The following is a 19,771-nucleotide window of genomic DNA, read 5'->3' as shown; positions in this document are numbered from 1 at the left end:
CGCTTGCCTTGCATGCATGAGGCCCTGGGTTCGATTCCTCAGCACCACATAAGCAAAAAGAAAAAAGCCGGAAGTGGCACTGTGGCTCAAGTGGTAGAACGCTAGTCTTGAGGTGAAGAACTGAGGGACAGCGCCCAGGCCCAGAATTCTGGCCCCACGACCAGACCCAAAAAACAAAACAAAACAAAACAAATCTTGAGTCCACTGACTCATTTTGTGTTTGTTAACTCCTTATTTCTCTGGTAGTTGGCTCAGAGTACTAATGACATTTTTAAGATTGTAAGGAATTTTAGAAAAAGTTCTTTAGTAAATAATAACCTACTTAGGACTGATGTTAATTTTTAAAGCACATTGTCTTTCCAATGAGCTTCACAACCATGAAATTGTTTTTATATCCATGTAAAATGAGCTAAATTCTTTGCATAATCTAAGAATAAATAGCCTAAACATTTTACCTGAAATATCCTAGCAGTTGAGGTAGGAGTTATGTGGTTCATTTCACTTTTCTCTTGCCTCCAGAGACACAATTTATTTTCATTCATGCAAACCACAACGGAGCACAAGTTCAGCTATTTCAACAATCCACTGGGCTTTCCACAGCAAAGATTCAGTTGTAGGATGTCCAGATCAAATGGACAGATAATAGCAAAATACACAAACTATTCTGAGCTCATATTTTTCCTGGTTAGTTGTGTCTTTTAGGCAAAGTTACATTTGCATGGATCTTTAACAAAGAGCTTTCTACAGAAATACCATTTAACAATATTTAATCGCTAAATATGATTGAATGAATTTATTTTCTAAGGACAGATTAGAAGGAAATAAAAATAAATTGTGGTTTTAGAGAATTGGAAAACTTCAAAAGAAAAAAAAAGACCATATTTTTGGATCAGTCTTTTTGGGCTGTAACAAAAGATGTGTAGTACAAGCAAGACCAAAAAGTCAGTGTAGCTGGTGAGAATAGGGGCCCAGCAGCTCCTGGATTCAGTCTAAGAGTCCTTGTATCCTCAAGTTATTTTAAATGTCAGGCAGAACGATGGAGCTTTCTGAAATCACTTTGTTGAGGTCCCTGAAATTGAAAGCACTTTGAAGAAATAGATCTGGGTTATGCATGAAGCTAGACAAACAGGCATGTGTTAAAGTACCACAAATGCTGTTGGGTGCTATGGTCAGAGCCACAGTAGGAAAAATGTTGTCTGTGCCACTTCTCTGTTCCCAAACCTTTCTATGTCCTTCCCCCCCCACCCCCAGTTGGTTGTGGAGCTTGAACTCAGGGCCTGGGCTCAGTCCTTGAACCTCATTGTGCTCAAGGCTAGCGCTCTACCACTTGAGCCACAACACCACTTCTGGATTTTGAGTAGTTAATTGTAGATAAGAGTCTCACAGGACTTTTCTGGTCGGTTGTGGGGCCTGAACTCTGAGCCTGGGCGCTGTCCCTCAGCTCTTCAGCTCAAGACTAGTGTTCTACCACTTGAGCCACAGCGCCACTTCCAGGTTTTTTCTGCTTATGTGGTGCTGAGACCCAGGGTCTCATGCATGCAAGGCAAGCACTCTACCACTGAGCCACCTTCCCAGCCCCTCACAGGGACTTTTCTGCCCAGGCTGGCTTCAGGACATGATCTTCAGATCTCAGCCTTCTGAGTAGTTAGGATTACAGGCATGAGCCACTGGTGCCCAGCTTATGTCTGTTCTTTTTATCAACACCTTCCTAAGCCCAATTTCTGTTCTTGGGCTTATAAGGTGTTAGTAGTAGATTAGAGTGAGTTCTTGTAAAGAGACTTCAACTTTGCTGGTTCAAATCTTGAGGTATTTCTGAAGACCAAAAACAATGACTCTATTCAGATAACTCTAATAGCAGGCAATGAGTTAACCTATTTTGGATAAGTCACCCTTGAAATATGAAGTTTCTAAACCAATTGTCATGGTAACTATTTTTAGATCTTTTTTTAGATCATATAACCTTTTCATTGTCTTGCTACTGGTCAAAGTTTAGCTCTGCAATTTTTATTATAATTCTTTTTTTTTTTTTGGTCCAGTCATGGGGTCTGAACTCTGGGCCTGGGCACTGTCCCTCAGCTCTTCAGCTCAAGGCTAACGCTCTATCAGTTGAGCCACAGTGCCAGTTCCAGCTTTTTTTTCTTTTTGCTTATGTGGTGCTGGGGAATCGAACCCAGGGCCTCATGCAGGCAAGGCAAGCACTCTACCATTGAGCCACCTTCCCAGCCCTGCAATTTTTATTATAATGTTACTATTTTTAAGTAGTTGTGCAAAGGGGTTATAATTCAACATGTCAGTTTACAAGTACAATGCATCTTAACGTGTTATCCCTTTCATCATTTCTGTCATCTTTTCAGAACTTGGTATCATTAAGGTCAGATAAAAGACTTTACAGTTTTCTACACTTTTATATTTACTGCTGTCAATTGGATTCAGATTGACTAAAAAGATAGTCCTAATTGAAAGTGGTTGTCTTTGCTAACTTTACTTCTCAAAATACACAAAGGCACAACATTTTGAGACTCATTACCAATAAAGACTGCAAAATCTCCTACTTTGGATTACTATATTAGAAGAGAGGGCATATGTACAATGTATTGATCTATATGCATATTACTTTTATTCTCTCTGTTCTCAGACTATAAACTATTTGGCAGGATTTCCACATTATAGTTGTGTTTCTTGTTTCAGCTAACACTGAACTTTGGAAGTAGTAGACATTCAGTAAGATTTGCTTAAATGAAATATTTTATCAATCACACAGGAATTATTGGGCAGTGAAGAAATTATGGAGGAAGAGAGATGTAATCAAAGATCACACCAGATGTTAAATAAACTACAGGTAAGATGGTAGAAGTTATCAACTCTTCTTTTTAAAATGTTCCTCTGGGGCTGGGGAATGTGGCTTAGTGATAGAGTGCTTGCCTAGCATGCATGAAGCCCTGGGCTCGATTCCTCAGAACCACATAAACAGAAAAAGCAAGAAAGGGGTGTTGTAGCTCAAGTAGTAGAGTGCTAGCCCTGAGTAAAAGAAGCTCAGGGACAGTGCTCAGGCCCTGATTCAAGCCCCAGAATTGGCAAAAAAAAAAAAAAAGTTTCTCTGTACATCACCTGCATAATAACAATTTTTTAAATCCTAAGAAAATAAATAAAATTTTGACTTCATCACATATATTTATGAAAACAGAACAAGTTGTCTTATGTTTTGATTGAAGACAAATTCCACTAGAGTGAGGTGATTTTGAGTGATGTGCCTACTGCTAAAATATACCATTTGATGGTAGCATATTCTAATACACTTCTAACTACATTTATGCTTCTAGTTATCTATGTCCCATAATAATGATAACTCATTTTTAAATTTTAATTTGAATATTTACCATAACAACATGTCCAACAGTACTATGTTAAAAGGCTGAAAAGATTGAAGTCTTTTAACCTTCCCTTCCTTCTGAGTCCAATTTACCAGATGTAACTATATTAGACTGTTCCTTTTATTATTTATATCCAGATTCCTACCTGGTATACTTTTACTGCTTTTTTTTTGGGGGGGGAGGCATTGTGGGGCTTGAACTCTGGGCCTGGGCACTATTCCTGAGTTCTTTAGCTCAAGGTTAGCACTTCTACCACTTGAGCCCACAGTGCTACTTCTGGTTTTCTGGTGGTTAATTAGGGATAAGAGTCTCATATACTTTCCTGCCCAGGCTGGCTTTGAACCGTGATCCTCAGATCTCAGGCTCCTGAGTACCTAGGGTTACAGGCATGAGCCACTGGCACCCCACCAATTAACAAAATTTAAGGCTGAACTATCAAGAAAGAGCAGTAAGTGGGGCACAGGCATGAGCCACCAGCACCGGGCCTTATCTGTTTTATCTAAGAACAAGACAAAAAAATGAATCAGAAGTTACATGTTAGGGCTTGTATGTAGGCTTACAGTCTTTAGAGTAAGTTAAATAGGCAGTGCCTTTTCTCTAGATACCTTTTGCTAAAAGGCTTCTCCTCCACCTCTCCCCCCTAGAAGGGATGGTTTTCCCAGAGCAGTTATGAAATCTGCAGACCAGAATATATAAGCATAACACTAGTGGCTTAGGAACCAACAGGAGGTAAATCAGGCACTGTTCATCTTTCAGAGCAGGTGTGGAATGTTGCTCAATCCCCTAGTTTGTGATTCAATACTTCTTCCCTACTTACATAGCTGGTATTCTAAATCCAGAGCCTCAAGGATTGGTATCTTTGGAAAGAAACCTTCTTGCCTCCTGTCACATGCATAGTTGTCCCTGATTCTGTGAGGCTATAGAGTAGCTAAACATAGAGTCTAATTTCTCCCTAGACTCTTAAGGAATTCTGTTTTTAGGTTCACCTTTCATTCTTACCCATGACACTCTAATGTCTCCATTTCACGACCTTTTCCAAGGTTCTGTACCTCAAATTGGCTTTTTCTGTTGTTGTTGCCTTTTCCCTCCCTGTTGATATTTAGGTTTCAGCTTCTTTTAGTCATATCTTTCATTTTCTTTGTCTTTATCACTTTTGTCACTTTTTATTCACTGTAGGGTATTTCTGAAGGAAATAAATAACAAGCACATATGTTCAATCTCGCGTATTTGTCCTGTCAGGGTTTTTCAAAAGAATTCTTGAAATTGGAAAACCTATCCCAGGGGAAATAGCCACTCAATCCACACTTGTCTCTTAAGGGAGGAAATAAGTGAAGCTTGGCTTATGTCATCTTTAGAGGTTGCCACATCTGAGATAAAGCACAACAAAGTATTTTCATTAATTTAAGTATCAGGGACTTGTAAAAACTTGTAATGACATTTCCAAAAGTGTTTCTTAATAGGCATAGGGATATTGGCCAGTATCCCCTACCATATTTCTAACTAAAAAATTAATTCTGTAGAAATCTAAGTCCTAGTCCTCAAAAAAGGGGTTATCTTCTTCCACTATTGAATACCCTATTGTATCTCAGTTATTCATGTGCCATTCACAGGTACCATATGATGAATCCAGCATTTTTATAACCCGTAAAAAGAAACTAGGGAGATGTTCACATAGTTACGATCTTATGCCACTGAAACTTCCAAATGGTTTTCTACATTTACTACTAAGGTTGTTTTATAGTCATTCTACCCCTAGTAGTTCCTTTAAGAGAAGAAGCCTGATGATAGGCTGGTCATTTTGGCTGTATTTGAAACCTGTCAAAGTCCTATGATTTTTTTTTTTTCTACAAGTCTAGATTAATTGCAGTTTCCATAAGAGGCTTTTTTTTTTTTTTGCCAGTCGTGGGGCTTGGGTGCTGTCCCTCAGCTTTTCGGCTCAAGGCAAGCAGTAATCACCGCTTGAGCCACAGCGCCACTTTGGTTTTTCTGGTGGTTTATCGGAGATAAGAGTCTCACAGATTTCCTGCCTGGGCTGGCTTTCAACCAGGATCCTCATATCTCAGTAGCAAGGATTACAGGCATGAGCCGCTGGCGCCCAGCCATAAGAGGCATTTTTAAACATTAATTTTTAAAAGACTTGCTGGTGGCTCATGCCTGTAATCCTAGCTACTCAGGAGGCTGAGATATGAGGATCCTGGTTAAAAACCAGCCTGGGCAGGGAAGTCTGTGAGACTCTTATCTCCAATAAAAACCACCAGAAAAACAGAAGTGACACTGTTACTCAAGTGGTGAGTGCTTGCCTTGAGCCGAAGAGCTGAGGGACAGAACCCAGGCCCAGAGTTCAAGCCCCACTACCTACCAAAAAAAAAAAAAGACAACATTTGTATGATACTTTATAAGTTTATAAATTCTTTGTAAATTTATGTAACACTTTAGAATTATTTTGCATACATTTTCTCAATGAACCACATTATGCTTAATAATGACCGTGTTTTAAAAATAGGTTTATTAGAGTCATTTATCTTTCTCCTTTTGAGGATATCATAGTCACTGATCAAAAATTTCAGTATTTTGTTGTTGATCATGAATTGATAACCTGCTTTACTTCTAATGTTCCCCCCATCTTTTATTTTCCTTTCTTCTTTTCTCTTTTCCCAGGAATCTAACAAGAAGGGAATGCAGTCCTTTAGTTTGATGGAGCTCTGCAAAAACAGTGACCGGAAACAAGCAGCTGCCAAATTTTATAGCTTTCTTGTCTTAAAAAAACAACAGGCTATTGAGCTGAGCCAGAGTGCTCCCTATGCTGATATTATAGCAACAGTGGGACCAAGGTTCCATGACCTGTAAAGTAAATCCAGAACATTCAGGCTTATGTTATCACTAGTATTTCTATTTAGATTGTTCAGTTTAATGCAGAAGAGACAAGGAAGTGGCTGAAGGTCTTATCCATTTCTCAGATAGGGTGATCTCCTATTCCCTCTTCGTAAAGTCAGAATAATCATAGCCAGAATTGGAAACCTGTATGATTACAGAAATAATCATAGTTAAGCATTGTTTTTAATTTAGCTTACTTTAATGTATAAGTATCATTTCCCTGAGTTAAACGTTGTGTTTAAGTTTAGAATATATTGTAAGAATAAGATATACCTCTGAGAAACACTTAAGGAGTTTTTCAAAACCTATATTATAAATACAAATAAAGTTGCTATTAACATTGTTGGAAAAGTTTGTGTGTAAATATTTTTATCTTCCCTGGGTATAGAGGTAGAACTGGTAAGTCACATAATTTATGTTTAACTTTGATAAACTATCAAGCTGTTTTCTTTTTTTTTTGGGTCTGGTCATGGGGCCTGAACTCTGGGCCTGGGCACTGTCCCTCAGCTCTTCAGCTCAAGGCTAGCGCTTTACCACTTGAGCCACAGTGCCACTTCCAGCTTTTTTTCTTTTTGCTTATGTGGTGCTAAGGAATCGAACCCAGGGCCTCAGGCATGCAAGGCAAGCACTCTACCACTAAGCCACCTTCCCAGCCCCTATCAAGCTGTTTTCTAAAGAGCTGCACCATTTCACATTTCTACCAACAATGAATCTCAGAGTTCCAACTTCTCTTTGTCCTTGCCGACAGTTGTTATTGTCCATTTTTTATTGTACTCATCCTAGTGAGTGAATTTGATTGTTGTTTTTGAATGATCAGGAAATGAGTATATTTCCTATCTAGCATTGTTACCTCCTCCTTTGTTTTCCCCCTACCATCCCCTCCCCAATTCCCCCTCCCCTGCCAAAGTTGTAAAGTTCATTTTCAACAGTATCTTGTACATCTCATTGTTACAAGGGGTCAACCTATATCCTTATTTATGCATTTTGTTATTTCCCTTCCCCTCCCCAAATTAGAAAAATGTATATATAAGATGCAGAGCACCAGAATCAAATACAGTGAAAACAGAGGTTATACCGTGGGGGAAGAACATACGAAAGAAACAATATAAAATCACATAGTACATTATAAATATGTTAAAAACAATAGCAAGAAAGAAAAAACCACTTGTATCCCTATCTTGGGGTTCATTTCACTTAACATCATCTTATAGCATCATATGTACATAGCTTTTGACCTTTTCTGCTTATCCTAGACATACAGTAGTTATTGCAAATAAGGGAAACCATGGGACCTATGTTTCTTTGGGTCTGGATTACTTCACTTAATATAATTTTTTCCAAGTCTTTCCATTTCCTAACAAATGGGCGATATTATTCTTTCTGATGGAGGCATAGAATTCCATTGTGTGTGTGTGTGTGTGTGTGTGTGTATACTTATGTATATCACATTTTCTTGATCCATTCATCTACTGAGGGGCATATACATTGATTCCATATCTTACCTATGGTAAATAATGCTGTGATAAACATAGTTGTGCTGGTAACTTTAGTGTAGCCTTGTTTGTGATTGGTTGGGTAAATGCCCAAAAGTGGGATTGTTGGTTCACAGGGGAGCTCTATGTGGAGTTTTTTGAGGAACCTCCATACTGCTTTCCAAAGTGGTTGAACAAGTTTACACTCCCATCAACAATGTAGTAGGGTTCCCTTTTGGCCACATCCCCTCCAACTTCTGTTGTTATTTGTTGATTTGTTGATTGTAGCCATTCTAACTGGGGTGAGGTGGAATCTCAAATGTTGTCTTTCTTGATTTGTATTTCTTTTATGGCTATAGAAGTTGAGCATTTCTTCATGTGTCTATTGGTCATTCTTATTTCCTCTTCAGAGAAGTTTCTCTTTAAGTCTTTAGCCCAGGTATTTATCGGGCAGTTGTTTGAGGATTTGTTGTTGGGGGATTTAATTTTTTGAGTTCTAAGTATATTTTAGATATGAGACCCTTGTCCATTGTATGGCTAGTGAAGATCTTCTCCCAATCCATGAGCTTTCTTCTATTGATCTTGCTAATTATGTCCTGGTAAGGATTTTTGTATCCATGCTTTAAGAGATATTAGTGTCTATTTTTTCTGATTTTTGTGTTAGAGTAAACTGACTTTATAAAATAACTTGAAATGTGTTTCCCATTCTTATCTGGAAAATTCCATAGATCTTTTTTTATTATTTATTCTTTAAAAGTTTAGTATAATTTATACCACAAAAGCATCTAGATCTAGAAATGTTTATGTTGAAGGGCTTAAAAGTATTAAGAATATAATAGCTAAGCCGGGCGATGGTGGCTCACGCCTGTAATCCTAGCTACTCAGGAGGCTGAGATCTGAGGATCGCGGTTCAAAGCCAGCCCGGGCAGGAGAGACTGTGAGACTCCTATCTCCAATAAACCACCAGAAAACCGGAAGTGGCGCTGTAGCTCAAGTGGTAGAGCGCTCACCTTGAGCTGAAGAGCTGAGGGACAGTGCCCAGGCCCAGAGTTCAAGCCACACGACCGCCAAAAAAAAAAAAAAAATAGCTGTAAGAGTATCAGTTTTCTGTTTTATTTTGAGTGAGTTTGGTAGTTTCTGGTTTCAAGATCTAATTCATCTACCTTGGTTAGTTTATGAATGTTAGTTGTTTCATGTATTCCCTTATGTATCATTTTAATGTATATAAAACCTGTAGTAATAATTCCTTCTTTCATTCCAGATATTACTAATTTATATCTTCTTTTATTTCAGTTGCTCTAAAGGCTAGAAATTTTATTGGTCTTTTCAAAGAACCATACTTTGGTCTGTGGATTTTTCTCTTTTGTTTTCCTGCTTTCGATTTCATTGATTTCTATATCTATATTCATTATTTCTTTCCTTTGGAGCTTGCTATACACTTATTTTGCTTTTATTTCTCTGGTTTTATTGAAATAGAAACTTAGATCATTGATTTGTTATCTCTCTTCTTTTCTAATATAAACACATAATGCTATATATTTCCCTTCAAGCACTGAGTTAGCTCTACATTTTTGATATGTTGTATTTCTACTTTTTTTTTTTTTTTTGTCGGTCGTGGGGCTTGAACTCTGGGCCTGGGCACTGTCCCTCAGCTCTTCAGCTCAAGGTGAGCGCTCTACCACTTGAGCTTCAGCACCACTTCCGATTTTCTGGTGGTTTATTAGAGATAGGAGTCTCACGGTCTTTCCTGCCGGGGCTGGCTTTGAACCGCGATCCTCAGATCTCAGCCTCCTAAGTAGCTAGGATTACAGGCGTGAGCCACCAGCACCCGGCAATAATGTTTTAAATCGCCGAGGTTCTGAGTGCTCTATATAGTTTTTTTTTTTTTTTGTCGGTCGTGGGGCTTGAACTCTGGGCCTGGGCGTTGTCCCTCAGCTCTACAACTCAAGGCAAGCGCTCTACCACTTGAGCTACAGTGCCACTTTTCTACTTTTATTCAATTAAAATATTTTCTAATTTGCCTTGGTACGTGCTCTTTGACATGCAAAGTGTTTAGAAATGTGTTGTTTAGTTTTTGAGTTATTTTCTTGCTATTTTTCTGTAAAAAAAAAAATATATATATATATATATATATATAATTTATTTATTTTTTGGTCATGGGGCTTGAACTCTGGGCCTGGGTGCTATCCCTCAGATTTTCAGCTCAAGGCAAGCACTCTACCACTTGAGCCACAGCCCCACTTCCAGTTTTCTGGTGGTTTATTAGAGATGAGTTTCATGGACTTTCCTGCCTCAGCTGGCTATATCAGCAGTGCCCCGCCTACATTTTCTATCTAATTCTGTTTTGTTCAAAGAACATATTTTAAATGATATTGATACTTTTAACTTTTCATTTTATTAAATTTGTTCTGTCTTCTAAGATTTCTGATAAGAAATCACAATTGTTCCAATTACATTATTCCTATATAACAAGCACATCATTGTTCTCTGCTTTTTCAAGATTATTTTCTTGGTCTTTAGTTTTAAACAGTAACAAAATATTGCTTACGTCATTATTGTTAATTTAGTTTATCATCTTTGAAGCTCACCAGAAAGCTGGAACCTGAACTTTTAGCTGCTGTGCTCTGTTTTGATTCCTATTTCCAAAAACTGTATCTGCATAGAGAGCTAGGCAGTAAGAGGACCAAAAGAGACAAATATCAGCAACTGGGGTTGGAGACCTGGCTCAGTTGGTAGAGCACTAGTCAATGAGAAAAGGCAGCAGGTCCTGAGTTTGAGTCTTGGTCTCGGACCTAAAGAAAAGAATAAGAAAAGAAAAAATCAGCAATATTTACCCTCCCTCAGGAAGCTACTTTAATTGGAGAACTTTCTCGCCATCCACTCATGCCATGCCCTTGAGTTTTAGCTTCCTACAGCTTCCTGCCATCACAGCCACTACTGTAGGGTTACCTGGGACCTGGTTTGTGAGAAAATAGAGAAAAGACTTAAAGAGAAAAGAAAAACTATCTCTCCCATTCACTGTACGCATCAGAAGTCTCCTAATCTTTAAGCAAGACCTAGGCTTAGGGAGTGGGGTACAGGTAGTAATTGGGAACTTTCTCTGTAGATTGCCAGTTTAAGAATTTGTTCTGCTTTGAGACCAGGCTGGGAGTTATCAGAGGAAGCAAAAATGTTAAGTTCACCACTACTTCATCATTTCTTCAAATTCTGGCCTTAGTCCCTAATTTGCCTGTTATTTTCTCCTCAGAATCCTCAAGAATGTATTTTGTACTGGTTTTATTGCTACAATCAGTGGGAGGTGGGTGCTTACCTAGAACTGGAATGAAAACTGCTTTTGAAACTAAAAGAAACTTAAATTTATTTCCTAGGTAGTCCAAAACAAAATTACTGATTTCTTTGGAATAATTTTATTTATGTTTATAATCCTCCTTTGTTGTAATTTACATTATCACTAAACAGTTTGTTCTCCATCACTAGCTTTCTGATGCTCAGGAGAATTCTTTGCTGGCTAATACCATTCCAGATGGGAATAATGTGGGCGAAGAAGCTCTCTTGCTTTGGGAACATTCCTAGAGGAGATTTCTGGGAAATGTAGTCTTCTATCTACTACTCAAAATAAAACATGGGGGGGGGGGAAACAAGAAATTTTTAACAAAGAAATTTTCTCTTCTAAACATACAGTGATTACATGTATTCCTTTGGTTTTGCTTATAAAGAGAACAAATAATTCAGGTGGGCATTTTGACACAGACAATTCATCAATTAACTTGCTAATACAGCTTTAGGTTTTTGTAGGCCTCAACATTTCACATGCCCTTTTTAATCATTTCCAGTTCCTGGTACAATTGCTCTGACATGTTTCTTCACAATGTATAATATAGTGATAGTTGATAGTCATCTGATAGGAAAATTCAACTTAATTGGACGTATGGGAAAAATAGGTCAGAAAGCATATAGGCACTTGTTGGGAGGGAAGACTGTAAAGTAGAAATAGAAACATGGAAAAAGATGACTTTAAAAATAATAGGAAATTCTAAATAATGTGTACATGTACATTATAAATATCTATTTCTCACTAGGACAATGTTGCAAAGTCAGTGAAGTTACTTTTGAGGTTCTTGGTTCTCAGCTTGAATGACAAAGAGGAATGTTTTGGTGGGGGAAGCTAAATGGGAAGGGAGAGGAAAGGAGAAGGTAAGTGTGTGTGAATATGATAGAAGTACATTAAATATATGTATAAAAATAGCATAACATAGCCAAGTGATGGTGGCTCATGTCTGTAATTATAGCTGCTCAGGAAGCTAAAATCTGATGATCACAGTTCAAAGCCAGACCAGGCAGGAAAGTCCATGAGACTTTTCTCCAATTAAGCACCAGAAAACTGGAAGTAGAGCTGTGGCTCGAAGTGGTAGAGCGCTAGCCTTGAGCAGAAGGTCTCAAGGACAGTGCCCTCACCCTAAATTCAAGCCCCACAACAGACAAAAAAAAAAGCATAACAAAACCCAGCAAAAAATTTAAAAAGAAAGGTAAGGAAGGGAGAATGGATAAATTTAATCAAAATACATTATACGTTCATAAATATCATGATGAAATCCCCTTGGACAATGAATTTATGTTTAAGTTTCTAAGAAAATCAACGGGGTGAGAGGAGAGGGTATGAGTTCAGCCTTGGCAAGAACAGACTTAATGATGAGCCTTCAGACAAAAGGACATCTAAGATGGTACCTGGCTAAGTGTTTTTAGAAGACTAGAGCCTGGCATAATGTACTTTTGCTCATTCACTCGGCTGTTATTTATTGAGCACCTACTATATGTTAGGCTCTGTTCTAAGCCTTGGGACCATAGCCAGGAAAATATGAAGTCCCCCCACACCACACACACACAAAGTATCCATTCTAGCGAGATGATAAAACTCATAATAAATATACCATATGTTGGTAAGAGCGGGGGTAGAGGAAAATACCTATTTTATGCAGGTGATCTAGGAAGGCCTAGGTGAAGCCTAGCCCCCGGGGCAGGGGCCAAGGAGTGAAGCTGCAAACCGTGTGCATCCGGAGTGTTTTAGGCCGGGGGGGGGGGGGACAGCAAGTACGAAGGCCCCAGCCGAGGCCTCAGCCAGGAAGGCCATGCGGGTGCAGGTAAAGCTGCGGAACAGGTCAGAGGTGCGGTAAGATGAGGACAGATGGCAAAGGTGACATCAGCACCAGGTGATTCTGAGCAGAGGAGTAGCTCAGGAGAGTTCACGAGCGCCCCACCCCACCTCCCTTCCGCACGTGGGCCAGGGAAGAACCCAGTCCCCGAAGCTTGACCTCCTGAAGTCCAGAGCTGGAAGCGGACCGTGGCTCCGGGTTCCCGCAGCCTAGCAGCCGGAAGACGGAGGGGAGGGCCGGGGGCGTCACGAGCAAACGCCTCAGCTCTCCACGGCCAGGTGTGTGGGTGCTGTCCTCTTAGTAATTCCCGCGGCGGCGGCGGCGGGGGCTCAGGCGCGGCCCGCCCGCCCGGGGCGCCCCTGCTGTGCAGACCTGCTTTGGGGAGGGGGGCGACCCTGCTGTGCGAGCCGTCCCACATTCGGGACCCCCGGAGCGGCAAGGCCTGGCCCGGGCCGGGGTGTCGGCGGGCCAGGGCGCCTCCCGCCCCGCCCCCCGCCCGCTCCGCCCCGGAGTCCCCGCAGCAGCGCCCTCCGGAGGGCGATCAACTATCTCTTTAAGAAGGAAAGTGAGGCCCGGCGGCTTACGCAGCTGCCGGCGGCCGCCGACTGGCTGGTCGCCGGCATCCACCTCCCCGCCCCCCCTCCCTCCCGGCAGCGCCCGGCCAGCTCGCGGCCAGCCGCCTGCAGCGAGGGCTCGGCGCGGCGCGGCGGCCGTCCGGGGCCAGGGCAGCCAGCGCCATGGACGCCTTCGCAGGTGATGCCGGGGCCCCCGGGGGACCCGCGGGCCCGCCGCCCCGCCGCGCCCCAGCGTCCGCGCGGGAAGGGGCGGCGGGGGCGGCGGGGGACGCGGAGTTGCGGACCGCGGCCCCGCGCCCGCGCTCACCCGCCCGCGTCGGTCTCTCCTTCCTTCCCCACCGCCGCAGGTTGCTGAGCGCGGGGCCGGGCGGCTGCGGCTGCGGCGGCGACTGCAGAGGCGCTGCGCCAAGCCGGGCCGGAGTCGTGCGAGCCGGCGGGACTGCGGTGGGCGAGTGGACCCAGGTGAGGAGGCCGCGGCCGAGCGGGATGGGGCGGGGGGGGGGCCGCGCCGCTCCCCGCCTCCGCCCGCCCGGCGACCCGGGGCGTGGGGGGGGGGCTGGCGGACGCGCGCTGCGCCAGAACCTCAGGGGGGACCAGCCGAAGGGGAATCGATCGTGACTCACGTCCCCCACCCTTCACTCCCCTGCATCCTCCACAGCACCCCCGCCCCCACCCCGCGCAGCCGCGAGATTCACCCGCGGGATGCTGCGGGATGCAGGCCAGACGCCCAAGGTGGGCGGTTGGGGAGGGGGTGGTCTTCAGCAACTCCCCACTCCTCCCGACCCTCTTCTGGCCTTGGGCAGACACCGAAGCGTCCCGTGTCTGTTTTGAACACCCACACCCACCCCAAGGTCAAGTGCCAATGACTGTTTCCTTCCCATCTTCCCCTCTGGGATGCACCAGAGCCCTCCCTGCAGTAGATCCGGGAAGGGCGGGGGGGGGGGGCAACACCCATTCCTCTAGAGTAGGACATCTGCCTCCCTGGAGCTTCCGCGGGGACCCCCTCCCCAGCAGAGAACCAGGCTGGCTTGCAACACCTGCTGGCCCGGGAAGCCCATATTCCCTGCCTCAGCCCTGCAGACTGAGGAGAGGCCTGATCACATGCCGCCTCCCTCCGTGGCCTTCTCTGCCCATCTGGTGGTGTGGGTTGGGAAGTAGGAGCTTCACAGAAGAAAAAAAAAAGATGGTCTCTGTGAGGAGGGTGTCAGAGATTTAACTTTAAGGCCCTTAACTAGCTAGTTGGTCACAGTAGCCATCTTACAGTTCTTTGGGCGTAGGTGTCTGTCTGCTGATTTATTAAAGGCAGGAATTGTAGGATTATAGAGTGCCACTTGGGCTGCTTTGACATGTTGTGGGGGGAGCCCCTCTCCTGAAACAACTTAGGTTGAGGACCATGGAGTGATTGGGGGTTTCCTTGGTTGATCTCTGTCAACTCTGGACTTCTCAAGAGAAAACATCGACCTTGGCCTGGTGGAACTGGAAGCACCTGTCGGTCCTGCCGTGGCCTTCCAGAGCCGTGGCAGTCCTCCTGGCTCTCAAGCTTGGACTTCTCCAGCTGTAAACCTGGGGAGGGGGCCCAGCCTCAGAGGGTTGTCATGAGGGTTAAATGAGATATGTGAGGAAGCTCCTGAAATAGTGCCTGTGCCTGGCACCTAGTAAGCTCTCAGAGACTCAATACTTAGACAGAGAGACAGACAGACTGACTGACTAGGGGGAGAGGCTGCTTTTAGTCCTCCCTTACCCTGCCAGTCTCTTCCACACCTCTGTGGAAGGTGTCCCTGCTAGAGAATAACAAACGCTGGACTGTGTTGAGCCACCAGGCCGAGGCAGCACCCAGGAGCTGCAAACATTGGCTGTGACATCATTTTAGAAAATGATGGTCGCAAGGACCATCATGTAGAGCCCAGCCCTGGGTTTGCACCCCCACTCCCCTCCCTGTGGCGTCTCCAAGGGCACAGAGGCATCCACATCTTGTGTGCTGCCAGGGAAGCAGGGACCAAGTCTTGCAAATTTTACATGAATCCCACTACAGCTCTCTTGGCCTCCCTGGAGCCCCTCGCTCCACTGTCCCTGAGACAAGGGAGATAAGTTTTGGGTGCCCGTATTTCCTATTCATCTTCCTTCCTGCTGTCATTTTCAACCTACCGACCAGCTTTTTTTTTGTTCTAGTTTGTTCCACAGATACCTTCTGCCTTTTGAAGCAAGATAAAGGCTGCCCACAGGGTGGGGAGGAACATTTTGCTGCTGTATCATATAGGCCAAAAGGAATCATCATGTCCCCTGCTCTGTCCTAGATCCCCGTTAGACTGTGAGCGCCTCTCAGCAGAGGCCCAGGCGGCTCCTCTGTGTCTCTAGTCTCTGGCTCATGACTAGGGACAAAGTAAGTGCTTAGTAAGTGTTGAATTGAATATGGTAGGAAAGGTGGTAATCTCTAACCAACCAGGTTGGGGAGAAAGTACAACGTATTTCTGCAGCAGGTGAGAGGACTGCGAAATATAGGGTACTGCACAGGTGTTGATTATCACAACTGCTACTGTCACTCGTACCATTGCTCTGGCCATTGCCAGTGGTTGAAGAGTATTTTTCCAGCTCCTCTAAGCTTCCTGACGAGGACCAGAAGAACCAGATGTGCCTGGGGGAAGGGGGTGCTGTTGGCAAGCAGGGGTCCAGATGGTGCTGGCTGATGTAAGCTGAGACTGTGAAGGGATGAGGATTTGAGGAGTAGTTGCAGCCATTGCTGCATGAGCAGGAAGGGAGAAGGTCAGAAGAATCAAGTGAGCCAACTTAGGCGGTAGAAAAGTCAGGAGACCTAGATCCCAGGCCCTCTTGCACCCCAGCCTCCTTGTATGACCTTGGGTCAATCAGGCCCAGCTTCCATGTCCTATTTTTATACGGAGGGGATTGGGGACGAGTTAATCCCTAAGGCCCCTTCTGGTTCTGGAATTTTGTCAAATAGATGTTTTAAAAGAAAGGTGGGCAACCCTTTATTACTCTTTGGATCACTTATGGAATCCTGGACCATTCTCTATCCTCATAACAAATGATATTTGAAAATAAGGAGACGGAAGCACAGAGAATGAAAGGGATGAGCTCACGACTGCACAGCTGGAAGTGATGGAGCTAGGGGCCTCTCCAGCTTAGGAAGCGCATGCGCTTCTAAAGGTTCCACCGACTGCCCACACAAACCATGCAGTCGTGAGCAGTATGTGTGCCCTTGTGCCCTGACACCGGGTTTTCAAGCCAGTAAGGGAATGAAGGATTCAAGATGAGAGAGCCAGCATTTTCCCAAAGTGACTGCTGCAGAGGACTGGCAGGGTTGAGCTGAAGAGTGTGTGAGTCAGAACTGCAGGGTTTTCACCAGGATCTCTGCTTGGCTGAGGGGGAAATGGGTGCTTCCTTACCCAAGAGAATGGCTGGGTCCAAATGACAGTCCTGACAGACAGCTTTTGAGTGCTTCCTATGTGCTTGCTGTTTTGCATGTTCTCAATCACGTACTTTTCAAGTCATTTTACAAGTGAAGAAGCCAGAGCAGGCAGGCCAAGAATTTTGTCCGGGGTTCTACAGCTAATGTATTCTAGATCTTAGAAGACGTATAGCTGGAGGCACATTGGATTGGAAGTCGGGGCATTGCTTCTCATCTGAGCCCTTCCATTGACTAGGTAACCTGGGGTGAGCCAGTGGCTCCATCCCTCTATTGGATTGTATGTGACATTTTGATCTAAAAGGCCTCATTTGTGATCTTATGCCAATACTGGGGTGTAAGGGATTTCTGGTCTTGATGAACATGGCTCAGAATTTATTGTTTCTAGCCAATAACATTCCATACTCTGGGCCAAGAGTACAGGATGTGGAGAGAGTAAGAAATGATCCCTAATTTTCACAGCTAACAGAAGGAGAAAGATACCCAAACATGTAGGTTTTGAAAAGATGTCTAGGAGTTGTGTGGCATAGTGATCCAAGGGTACAGGGGAGCAGAAAGAAGGTGGGAGATGGTCTGTCCTCCTGATGGATCTGACACCATGGCTATGGGAGTAGAATGCCATTGTCATCTTATTTCTTGTGCTGATTGCTGGAAATAATAATAATGCTTACAACAGGATTCTACATAGCTTGACGTTTACAAACAGTGCTAGAGACCTCTTGGTTCTAGTTCCTAACAGCTCAGACGATGGCCAGACAGTAGGAAGGACCATTCATTCCCACTTTGTGGCAGTTTCAATTGAACTATCCATTCGTCCCAGTTAGACCAAAAGCTTCTGTCCTTCAGACTTCTAGAAGCAAGACTTTGAAATTTCTGGTTGGAAAGCCTATCTGGTGTCTATAACCATCCAGTAGGCTTGGGGGTTTCTCCTTCTGGGTCCTGAACATTCCATCTATTAGAGTTGCAGCTCAGCCTGGAGAGGTGGGGACATTTACCCAGGACTAGTCGGCAAGTTTGGGACCACCATACTGTCTGGTGGGAGTTGCATGTCTGTACCACATGGGATATCGCTGGAGCTAGGCCACTATGGCCTGTGGGCCTTTTCTTATCTGCTGGACAGCTGGCACCAAGTAGAGGTTTGATGCGGGTTTGAGCTGAGGGCCCTGCAGAGGAAGAAGCCTGTGTTCCCAGACTGCTTTGCATCTTTAATGGATGGGCATTTTTGAAGTGTTTGTCACATGCCCAGCACTGTCCTCTGAATAGAGGTGCTGAGCCAAACAAAAAACAGGAGAGTCTGGGATGCAGCCCGGTGCTGTGGAAAGAGCCAGCAATGAGGAGTCAGGAGACTTGTTCCTCACTCTGGCTCTGCCATGGACACACTGGGTAGCCTGGGGTGAGGGCCTTAGCCTTCCAGACCTGCTAAATGGGCATCTATAAGGGCTCTTCAAAATCTGACACGCTAGCCATCCAGCAACACTTTCTTCTCTCTAGCTACTTCAGGGGGAGTGTAAGGGTAGACAAGGTACAGATAACTGTAACTTGAGAAAGAATGAGATACACGTAACAAACAGAAACAAAGCTCTGTGGATTTGCTGGAGAGGGAGGGCTTGGGAATGGCTTGACTCAAAAGCCACCTCTTCAAAGACAGGATGATGGAAATACAGATAGATGGACTGCAGTGTGCTTTGAACCAGGAGCAGGAGGAGCAGCCTTCTGCTGCACGGAGCAGGAAGGATAGCAGTTCTGGACTTGATTCACAGAGATCGTACGTTTCGGAATCTAGCCTGAGTTGGCCAGTTTTCCATTTCTCTAGATAAGGTCATTTCAAATGGCATCTTGAGTTCTGTTTACTACTACATAGTAGGAGACAGAGCCTTTGAATGCCTCTAACTTCTAAATTAAAAACAAAAAAAAAAAGCTATCATGTCAGGACAAAAGGAACCACTTCAAATTGTATACAGTCTGCTCTTTGTTTTTTCTCGTTTTTACGGCACTCGGGATTGAACTCAGGTCCTGGAACTCACCTTCTGCCACTTGAGCTCCTCATTCCTTCTGCTTTTTTTTTTCTTTTCTTTTTCCAGATAGAATCTTGTATTCACTTTGTTGAGCTGGCCTCAAATTTGTGATCTTCCCATCTCTACCTCCTGAGTAGCTGGGATTACAGATGTGCATCACCATACCTAACTACATTTTGCTTTTGAAAAACAAAGAAACAAAAACTGCAGGCTGGGGATGTAGCTCGGGGGAACAGCACTTGTCTGTGTGCATGAGACCATGGTTCTCTCTCCAGCATTGCAACAGAGAAAGTTCCTCACTTTCTTTTTCACATTTTACTCATTTTCCCAGGTGTGTGGTATCCTTGTGCTGGCTGTAGAGTCTGATGGCCTGGGTCTGAATCTTTGCCTACTTCTTTTTACTCTCAGGGCCTCTGTTTCTCATCTGTAAAATGGGAAAATGCTTCCTATCTCCCAAGATTTTTAGGAGGTCTATACTCCTAGAAAAACACCTAAATCAGGGGCCTCAATTGTACTTGTCTACAAAGACCAAGCAGACCAGACAGGCTCTTTGGGGACCCTAGTGTTCAGCAAATGCTCACTGGACAGCTGCTGCCCTGCTCTGTCATTCTCACAAGGGATGTGGGCCCAGAGCTCTCACATCGGCTGATCTGGAAGAGAGAAGTCAGGATCATTGCTGGGACATCCCTTAATTTAAAATGAAGCCAACCAAAGCAACGTTTTCAAACACACATAGTAAACCACACCTGGGAAAGGCCATCCACCGGTGACCTCCGAGGGGCACAGAATGCTCAGAAGTGGTCAGCTGGTTCACAGAGGAGGGCAGAGAAAGAGAAGGGAGACATGGCAGGGAAGTCGGAACAAGCCTAGTCTGCCAGGCTGAGAATTTAGTC

The 19,771-nt window shown here is 44.0% G+C and overlaps 2 protein-coding genes across 2 annotated transcripts in view; both read left to right on the top strand.

Annotated features, from left to right (window-relative positions):
* Rad21l1 (RAD21 cohesin complex component like 1) overlaps positions 1 to 6,218 on the top strand; it is a 23,997-nt gene extending 17,779 nt beyond the window's left edge. Inside the window, exons 11-12 of the mRNA XM_013010653.1 lie at positions 2,762 to 2,839; positions 6,030 to 6,218. Of these exons, the coding sequence (XP_012866107.1) occupies positions 2,762 to 2,839; positions 6,030 to 6,218 (267 nt within the window). The remainder of the gene's footprint in view (positions 1 to 2,761; positions 2,840 to 6,029) is intronic.
* Positions 6,219 to 13,827: 7,609 nt separating this feature from the next.
* Snph (syntaphilin) overlaps positions 13,828 to 19,771 on the top strand; it is a 35,178-nt gene continuing 29,234 nt past the window's right edge. Inside the window, exon 1 of the mRNA XM_013010768.1 lies at positions 13,828 to 13,904. The gene's annotated coding sequence lies outside the window, so the exon portion shown is untranslated. The remainder of the gene's footprint in view (positions 13,905 to 19,771) is intronic.

Source organism: Dipodomys ordii, unplaced genomic scaffold (genome assembly GCF_000151885.1).
Source record: "Dipodomys ordii isolate 6190 unplaced genomic scaffold, Dord_2.0 Scaffold13, whole genome shotgun sequence".
Taxonomy (NCBI): domain Eukaryota; kingdom Metazoa; phylum Chordata; class Mammalia; order Rodentia; family Heteromyidae; genus Dipodomys; species Dipodomys ordii.
The sequence above is the reverse complement of the archived record's forward strand: the minus strand, read 5'-3'. Positions and strand labels throughout refer to the sequence as shown.